The sequence below is a fragment of the Primulina tabacum genome, chromosome 5 (assembly GCF_025594145.1).
Source record: "Primulina tabacum isolate GXHZ01 chromosome 5, ASM2559414v2, whole genome shotgun sequence".
Taxonomy (NCBI): domain Eukaryota; kingdom Viridiplantae; phylum Streptophyta; class Magnoliopsida; order Lamiales; family Gesneriaceae; genus Primulina; species Primulina tabacum.
The window spans coordinates 7,779,877-7,790,078 of NC_134554.1; the positions used below are offsets into that span (position 1 = coordinate 7,779,877).

At 32.6% G+C, this 10,202-nt stretch overlaps 1 protein-coding gene across 1 annotated transcript; it reads left to right on the top strand.

Moving 5' to 3' along the window:
- Positions 1-651: 651 nt before the first annotated feature.
- LOC142546117 (putative pectinesterase 53) lies at positions 652-3,968 on the top strand. The gene is made up of 5 exons (XM_075653636.1): positions 652-1,574; positions 1,873-2,062; positions 2,509-2,715; positions 3,011-3,246; positions 3,630-3,968. The coding sequence occupies exons 1-5, from the start codon at positions 697-699 to the stop codon at positions 3,775-3,777; spliced, it is 1,659 nt and encodes a 552-aa protein (XP_075509751.1). The 5' UTR covers positions 652-696; the 3' UTR covers positions 3,778-3,968.
- Positions 3,969-10,202: the final 6,234 nt, after the last annotated feature.

Here is a 10,202-nt window from a genome sequence, read left to right on the forward strand (position 1 = left end):
CATCACTTGATATGATCGCAAAGATATAAAGAAATTATGTTCGTAACGAAAGTTACCAAATTATTATTTATTCTAACTTCTTTTTTTTTTTTTGGGCTAATTATTATATCACAAAGGCGGCTTGAACCAGTAGTGGATGCTGAGGCTTCTCCCATGGAGAATAAAGAATTCTTCTCTCATTGGTTAAGACAAACAGCGCTATTGCAAGATTGATCTAATTCCCTTTAATTGTAATAAATGATTTGCTTCATGTCCATGTTGCTTTCTTGTGTAGAAGTGATATCCTTTCGTCAGTCAGATATGAATATATTATATATAGGACAAATTTTCCCATTTTTATTTTTTAGCGTCACGGGTGGTACCACAACAACAAAAGGAAAAATACACGACACGAAGCCCTTTTTATGCGCCAAATAAAGCTCTCAAAAGTGCGAAGCGAAGCCCCACATTCCATATACGTAGTTAGTTTTCACCCGTGACCCCTCTCGATCTCTTCTCCAATAAAAGAAAACCAATTTAATCACAACCATATTTTTGTTCTATAAATATATAATGCATTGTATACCGACCAATTTAATAAAGATATACGGATAACCAATCTTTAGTTAGTGTATCACAATCCCATATATAAGCCACCACGCCCTCTTCCACTTGAAGCAACTACTCCAAATTAAAACAACACTTTCTCTCTTAAAAATGTTGAATTTCAAGCAAATTTTGTATTTTAGTTTCCTTTTTCTACTTCTAAATGCGAGCCACACACTTTGCCACTTAAAGGAACTGCAGCCAAAGGAGCCATGTTCGGATGAGAAGCAAATGGAAGTGAACACGACGCAAGAAGTGAATCCAAAGAAAAGTGATGCGGGGAAGCAAATGGAAGTGAACACGACGAAAGAATTGAAGCCAAAGAAAAGTGATGACGGGAAGCAAATGGAAGTGAACACGACGCAAGAATCGAAGCCAAAGAAATGTGATGACGGGAAGCAAATGGAAGTGAACACGACGCAAGAATCGAAGCCAAAGCAAAGTGATGTGGGGAAGCAAATGGAAGTGAACACGACACAAGAATCGAAGCCAAAGCAAAGTGATGTGGGGAAGCAAATGGAAGTGAACACGACGCAAGAATCGAAGCCAAAGAAAAGTGATGCCGGGAAGCAAATGGAAGTGAACACGACGCAAGAATCGAAGCCAAAGAAATGTGATGACGGGAATCAAATGGAAGTGAACACGACGCAAGAATCGAAGCCAAAGCAAAGTGATGCGGGGAAGCAAATGGAAGTGAACACGACGCAAGAATCGAAGCCAAAGGAAAGTGATGTGGGGAAGCAAGTGAAAGTGAACGCGACACAAGCTCAACACTCGGAGCTACAATTCATGAAATGGGTTAGTTTTGTTGGGAAGCTGAAGCACACCTCTTTCAAGGCTGCGAAGAATAAGGTGACCCCTTCGTTTTTTCTCACGGTCGATAAGAACGGAGCACTCGGGGACTTTACTTGCATTCAAGACGCCATCGACTCGTTGCCGATAATCAATCTTGTCCGGGTTGTCATCAAGGTTCATGCAGGAGTTTACACGTGAGTATCGATCCTTGAGCCTTTGGCTTTCTTTCACATGTTCGATTATAATTGCCATAATTAATACTAGCTTATTCGTCTTGTTGTTATCACACACACTATCTCAAAAATCCGATGAAGTAATTGTATTTGTCTTTTTACACTTGCTTATTTATTTTCTTTGTATTTTGTTTGGAACTCGGAGAGAGGATGGGTGAAATGAGACAATTCAGCTACATGACATATTTATAATTAGTCGTTACAAGTTATATTTTAGTAGTAATTAATTGCAATCATGTAAAGAATTAATTGCATGCAGGGAGAAGGTATCAATACCAGCAACCAAATCATTTATAAGCATAGAGGGCGCAGGAGCTGAAAAAACAATTATACAATGGGGCGATACTGCCCAGACTATTGGCCCAAATGGCATGCCTCTCGGTACATTTGGTTCCGCAACTTTTGCAGTCAATTCTCCATATTTCATAGCCAAAAATATTACAGTCAAGGTAATTAAATAATCCTATTTAAATTATACATATCTATATCTCTATATTAATTTCCTTTTTTTTAGAAAAATGGTCATGTAAGTTGATCGAATTGATCGCCTAACCGATCAAATTTAATTTCAATCTCAGTAAAAAAAAAAAATTTGCACAAATGCCGAGGCCTCTCTAGTTGTATTGAAGATAACCAAATGGGTCTAGTTTTGCAAAAAAAAAAAAAAAAAATTAAAATAAAAAAATTGTACACGGTCTTTCTATTTGCGCCACTAACATGACGCCAGATTCTTGATGTGGAACTTAGGAAAAAGAAAGGAAAAAATTTGTAAAAGAAACGTCGTTATTGGATTTGATTTGTTAAAAATACCAAAAAGTCACAATATTTTGCTGTTCTTCCTAATGGTAATCCCATTTAGGTAGCGATTAATTATTAGACTGAACAATGAGTGCAGAATACGGCACCGGTTCCCCCGTCGGGAGCAGTGGGGAAGCAAGCCGTGGCATTTAGGATATCTGCGGACACTGCTTCACTTGTTGGTTGTAAGTTCTTGGGTGCACAGGACACACTATACGATCATTTAGGAAGGCATTATTACAAAGATTGCTATATTGAAGGCTCCGTCGACTTCATCTTTGGGAATGGCCTCTCCATGTTTGAGGTAAATGAATAAATTACTCTCCAAAATCAAGAGATTTTTTACGGCAACGTGTCGTACTGTCGTATACAGTTGAATTATCAAAAAGATGGATGCTGACATATGATCATTATCACATGTTCAATTCTCGTATATCACAAATAATTTAAAAGATTTGATATCTACTGATTGAAAAAAGAAAAAAAAAAAGAAAAAAAGGATTTTCTGTAAGTAAAAATTCCTAAGATTTGTATTTAGATGGTTGAAAAAATATGTAGCTATATATGGATACTAACAATAATTGAGGCGTACGGTGCAGAACTGCGCGGTTCATGCAATATCTGGAGCGATAGGAGCAGTGACAGCACAAGCAAGAAAGAGCATATTAGACGCCAGTGGTTTCTCCTTCGTGAACTGTAAAGTCACGGGCTCAGGCGCACTGTACCTGGGAAGAGCATGGGGAGCCTTTTCTAGGGTTGTCTTTGCCCACACATATATGGACAATATTATCATTCCAAAGGGATGGTATAATTGGGGAGATCCCTCCAGAGAAATGTAAGTAATTATATACATCCCTTCTTAATTTCTATATTATAAATGAAATTAAACAAATTAATTATGGCCACCCTTCTGTCTAATTTTATGAAAGTCGTATCTTGTGATCTTATATTTACTGGTGAGCAATCGGGTTATTCGGTTTTCTAAAACGTCAGGGAACATGCAAGATAAACAAAAACCTGAGGGAATATACATGCATGTAATCTTAAACTTAACGAGAATAAATGTAAGATCGATACAGACTCGAGGGAGACATATCAAAGTTACCTAGATTTTTTGTTACTATTATAAATTTCGGGAATGTATATGTAATTAACTATATCTAGCTTCTGGTGCTAATAATAAGCGTGATTAAGTTATTATGTGTTGGGTGATTGCAGGACTGTGTTCTATGGGCAATACAAGTGCAGTGGAGCAGGGGCGAATCATGCAGGAAGAGTGTCTTGGTCCAGGGAGCTAACCGACGAAGAAGCCAAGCCTTTTATTTCTCTTACATTCATTGATGGATCCGAATGGGTCAATATGTGATCAATGTTAATAATAATATGCAAATCATTGGATTGTACAAATGTGCTTCAAAGTTAGATCAGAGTTTTGTAGATTTATTTTAGGTTAGATAAGGTTGTTTATAAGATGTCGCTCGACATGAGTAGGTAGTTTCATCTTGTAATAATATGTACAAATAATGATTTGATTATATACAATCTCGTTTTGTTTTAGGATTCTTCTTGTTCGTAGATCATTTATGACACACGGGAAAATTATGGAATCTTATTGTATAATCCTACAATCGGTATCACGACTATCGTGTATATTTAAGAGTGTTTTATCTGGTCTAACATATGGCTCTTAATTTCTTATCTTCCGATCTCCTGTTATTCATACGTAACACAAAATTGAGAGAGTGGGTCACAAACAATCCAAAATCTACTAAATTCAAGTTTTCCTGATTTGTGTTTAATTCTGATCATACATTTATCATTTATTCAAGAAATAATTGAAAGAAATCATACAATTTAATATGGGTTTTTGGATCAGGCTGAACTAGGCAGCAAAAAAAAGGTGTCCGTATGGGTTTTTGAATTCAGATTTTGCTTTACATCCCTATATTTTTGTACCTAAGCTAAATGGGGGATTAACTTATATTTTATGCAATTAATTGGGAAATATGTAAGTTTTGCTTTGGTATTGCTTCAAAAATTTTAAGCGGGCCTTCGAAGATCCGTTGGTGGACACTATATGGGCTCAAAAATTAGAAACAGAGGGCCCAATAAATATAATAAACAAAAGGTACATCGACAGCCCACAGATCGCTGCGCTGCTTTCAAATCAACCCAAAAATAGGTTGAGAATATTTAAATTATTTCAAACTACCTCACCGAAATTATTATAACCTAAATAAAATCATGAAATGATTTTTTTAAGTCAAAAACTTGTGTTACACGGTCTCACGAGTCGTATTTTGTGAGACATATCTCTTATTTGAATTATTCATGGAAAATTATTACTTTTTATGCTAAGAGTATTAATTTTTATTGTGAATATCGGTAGGATTGACCCGTCTCACAGATAAAAATTCGTGAGATCGTCTCACTTAAGACCTGCTCTTTTTTTAAACCCGTTTGACTTGTTTGGATGAATTTGTTAAATTCAAATTTTCTATCAAATTAAGTACTTATATTAGTAACTATGATGAATTTCAAATCGACTCAAGACACATATGTTATTTGAAATTCAATGGTTCCTATTTTTTTTTCTAAATCGAATATCTCTAATGCAAGATCAAATAAGTTGGGAATTCTACTTAGTTTGTGGTATTGTAAGATGTTAGATATCTAATATAATTCCACAACAAAACGTGATGTCATACTTAAATGAGTAGCACATGGTGACTGCGCCAGCCCTACAAATGCTGAAGATTGTAATGTTCAACCACCCACCTATGGTCCTTGATCATATTGTATCTCTTAAGATGGTATCAAACAAGGTGAGCTAATTAACCATAATCACTAACTTTAAAATTATTATATAATAAATTGATACATGGACTATTAGAATTTTAATCGAATCGAATACCGTTTCGAAAATAATATGTCAACGATGGCCATATGTTAATTAAAATTTATTTTAACCTTCTAAAAAAATATTTTGAAATCATGATTTTATATATTTAATATCGTTGAAAAATTGAATTGCATAAGTAAATGCAATGTGGATAAGAGCGAGGTGGTATCATTGGGTGACGACCGATATATAATATATCACGTGCTTAAATTATAGGGTGAATTACATCTGTGGATCTGTTCTAGATTTAAAAAAAAAATTGAAAAAGAAAAGAAAATATATAGACATACTCATCTTAGACCATCATGCATGTTTCCAACGCTCACATGCATGCACTATCAACCAATTCTTGGTTACTCCACATTCTCTACAGTTGTCACCTTATCTAAATACACACACATATATAAAAATTGTTTGTTTATTGAACGAGAGGATGAAAAATGTATGATATATAGATATAAATATATTCATATATAATGAATTATATTAATTATTTATTGTATTCGAGCCAAATATCGGATGAAACAAAAACGCAATCAACTAATACATCATTATATATATATAAACACACACACACACACACATGTAGAGTTACCATTTCTTCAGTTTCACTAGCCTCCAACAAGACCATCATCATCATCCCAACCCACACCCATCATGCCTGTCTACATCTTAAAATAAACCCAATCACTTTATCTATAGACCTAGCTACAGCCCTATATACATGTGGCCTGGATATAAGATATATAACCAACCCTAAATATAGCCTTTGTCCACTTTACTTCCAACAGGTTCATGGGAACTCCAACTTGATTCTGAATATTCTTTTTGGACATTAAAAAAAAAACCAAGAAGAAGAGGGGTTCAATATTCAAACTATACTGTTTCTGTATTTCACCAAATATCATGATATGTTTCCCAAAGTGGAGCTGGTGGATTTCATTTCCATCCTCCCTTTGAAATAATGTCTGCATGTGTTGTCTGTGGAGTAATTCCCCTGCAGGCTTCTTAGTAATAAATGTTAATAATTCACTAGATATTAATTATTGTCATGTTCTGTTCTGAGACACTGTGCATATGTGGACCTGCAAAATAAAGAATGTGCGCGTGTTATGGCATTGCATTAACCAAGTTCCAGAAGACAAAAATGGAGCAGATATATATACAGGAGGTAAATTGAATGACGTTTTACCTTGTGTGTATATTGTGAACTTGTGATAAAACAAAACAATGTATGTTTCAATGCATTTTTAAAATCATTTTGACATTTTCATCTATAATTGGATTTATTTGTTTGATGCGAACGATGAAAACAAAACATTAATTTTTTCTATATCATTGTTTCATAAAGTTTTTTTATTCCAGTTATATATCTTTTGTTGTTAATATGTTTCAAAAATGAATAAAGAATATAAATATTTTTATGTAAAAAAAACTAAAATTACATCTCGAATAAAGAAAATTTCTCAAAAATGAAAAATACATGACTTAAACTCAATTATGATATATAACATAGCATATCAAAATCGCAGAGCGTCAAATATAATGGAAGGGAAAAGTAATTTTCCCTTTTTGTAATTTTATGGAGCTTTTGACATGTATTTTTTTGGTTCAGTTTTTTGAAGCCAATAATATTTGTTCAGAAAGTAGATCAAAATTGTTTCGAGAAAGTGACAAGAAGAAACATGCGGTCCATAATGCACCATTTTCTTAACACGAAATCGAACACTTGATATACAAACCACACTGCATGTTTCTTTGAAATACGTATATATATTTTATGATAAAATTCTAAGAGTATTTCAAATCAACTTATTTCTTTTGAAAAAATGAACGAAAATTATATTAATTAAATTATTGATATCATAGAATTAAATTAATTGAGAGAGAATGTCAAGTGATTAATTTTCTTGGAAAACATGAACGACAACTGTCTCAATTAACTATTTTTCTATCAATAATGTATTATAGTTTAGGGACTAGGGAGACTCCTACGGTCACCTTCAAGGTGTGGTCTATAAATAATATATAAATAAATGTTTGGATTCTAATTCTATTTAATTAAATTTATAAGTGATTAAATATAACATATAGTATTATATATTATTAATAATTAATTCGAACATTATATTATAAGTAAAAATTTTGATACAATTTCAATGGAGAAATAATTCGTAAATCTTTCAGTAAGTTAACCTATATAGTGTTTTGATTATAAGATTGATCAAAATTTGGTATCAGAGTAATAATTTTTTCAGTAAATTTCACCAAAGTATTAACATGAATTCCGATATTATACACGACCGGATGAAATTGACAACTCCGGCGGAGGTCTCAATAAAAGTGTGGTGAATTATCAATCACCTTCTCAGACAATAGAGATGCAGAATTAAGTTACTAGCTCCTTAACCAACTCAAATTCCATCACTTATTCTCAATCCTAATCAAACCCTAGTTTACTATCAACATTAGAACTCCTACATCTAATTAGTCTTGCTCTTCTAATTAGATCCCAAATTGTTATGGAAATAAATTGATATTGGACAATATTAAAGAATTCGGATGTAATTGAGTTGAAAAAAGATGTAGAGATTTGAATACAAAACAGAAATTATTCATACAAGAGAAAAGATCTCGATCTACACGCTCCTAAGCTCTTGCGCTCCACTCTCTCTCTCGCACCTCACAACTCGCTCCCAAGCTCTTGCGTTCTCGTGCTCGCATTGCGTGAGTCTCTTTATTGCCTCTACACTCTCTATGTATCAGGTATTTTTATAAGTGCAACAATAAAAACTCAATCGAATCCTTTCTATACTACAACATAAATGACTCATAATCCAACTAAGAATCTTAGGCTAGATTCTCAGAGTTACCCATGTTGCAACAAATTTTATCTCGATCTGATCCGTGTGTTTCCTTTTTATCCAACAAAATCTCAGTCAATCTTAACAAAATGTGTAAACAAGTCAATTTATTTCGCTAACCAAAGTTTTGAACAATTATAGGATAAAAAGCGCGCGCGTGTGTTTGTGTATCAACTTGCAAGATCATTAATTTTAGAGCTTTCTCACAACTAATGGTGTAAAAAAACAGCAAGTCATAGAAATTTGACATTTCTGATGAAGTTATCGTTATTAAGTTTAATTTGCAAAAAAAAATAATAATAATAATTCAATGTGATGGACAAAAATTTATCGACAAAACGTAACTTTGCTATTCTTTTATACCCTTTCCAATAGATTGTGTGCATGCTTTTGGTGCACCATAGAGTATTGGTGACTATACATGTAAGAATTTCTACATTCCCAAACCTTAATTAAGATGCCCTTGTCGTTTTTTCATATTAAATTATTATAAAAAAAACTACATTAAATTCTTCGACGGTTGGTTGGCACATCCAAATCTTCTCATAATAATGGCTAGTTATTACATGCATGATTATCAAATAAAATTTGAATATTCATTATTGGCTCCATTCCTAAACAAAAGTACTATATATTTCGTGATACTTTACGTGTCTTAAAAGACATATTCATTCATTTCCCTCGAATAAATTAAAACCCAAGTGTCTAGCAAAAGACACATTCCTCATTGCAATAATTAACATACTAATATTTTAAATGGAATGTCAAATTATATTGATTAATATATGATAAATCAAGTCTTGTCCGTTCTCATAATTTAGTCTCATGCCATGTTCTTAAAAAGGACAATAATATTTGATGTGATCGTTGGTTAATTAGATGGAAAACTTAGACATAAATTCTTTGTGCTACACATTTTAAAATAAGGCGATGACAAGGCTCACAAAACCTATACTTGCAATGACACACACACACACACACACACACACACACACACAGATATATATTAATGTTAAGTTAGAAAAATGGAAATTCCATTGAGGGAAATAAATTGATAAGCAAGACTTAATTTAATGAGATTCATCTAACATAGACAAGTCAACTCAAGCAAAATATACTTTAAATCATGACGTTGACTAGGTCAGCATAGGACATTTTGTCAATATTTCGCCATAATGCATGCAACCCCACTCATGTGCTAGACAAAAAAATAATTTCGACAATTTTATGACTTCATAATACTCTTTTTTTCCACTTTGGATGAGATCGAAGCTCACACTGAATGTCCGAGATGCTACATATGTTGTATAATTTTTTTTAAACATTTATATAATATATTATAAAATTTAATTGTGAATTATCGGTAAATAATTTTATTTTTGTTCCTGCTCATAGACATTCAACATTATGGAACAATAGTGCCAGAGTCAGGAATTTCACATATAATAAATATAAAAAAAAATCACTCAGAAAATTTACGAGGGAAAAAATAATGTTTTATATTAAATGCATAAAAATAGATAATCCATGACAGTCCAATTTATTAGCTCCTTATGGTGCATTTGACTGAGTTTTTTGTAATCATATATTGCAAGTTCTTGATTTTAAATCTATACGATTGTTTGAATAAAATTATATCAGAGAAATTTCGAATCAATCATTTATTATTATTTTTCAAATATGATGATAATTGAGATAGGTTTGAAACACACCTAAACACATGTTGATAATTTCCACTTCACATTAACATTTATTCATTCAAGTTGTCATATTTTGGGTTTTCTTCCACTAATTATTTGAAATTTGGTTTATTGTAGTAAATTTGTGTCAGTTTTTCTTGTAGTTATATTTTTTAAGGATGCCGATGTGATGTTGAACACGGAAACAATTTCAGTATTACGTCTACATTATTTTGTATTATGTCGATAATTTCCACTTCACATTAACATTATGAGATAACATGACAAAAAAATGTAAATTTATTGTAAGACTCCACTTTGTCTAATAAAATGACCAAAATCTAAA

Bases quoted from the DNA above. Each gene is read 5' to 3' on its own strand.
- LOC142546117 (XM_075653636.1), top strand. From the start codon at position 697: ATGTTGAATTTCAAGCAAATTTTGTATTTTAGTTTCCTTTTTCTACTT. The intron at 1,575-1,872 runs GTGAGTATCGAT...AATTGCATGCAG, and splicing joins GTTCATGCAGGAGTTTACAC to GGAGAAGGTATCAATACCAG. The intron at 2,716-3,010 runs GTAAATGAATAA...CGTACGGTGCAG, and splicing joins ATGGCCTCTCCATGTTTGAG to AACTGCGCGGTTCATGCAAT.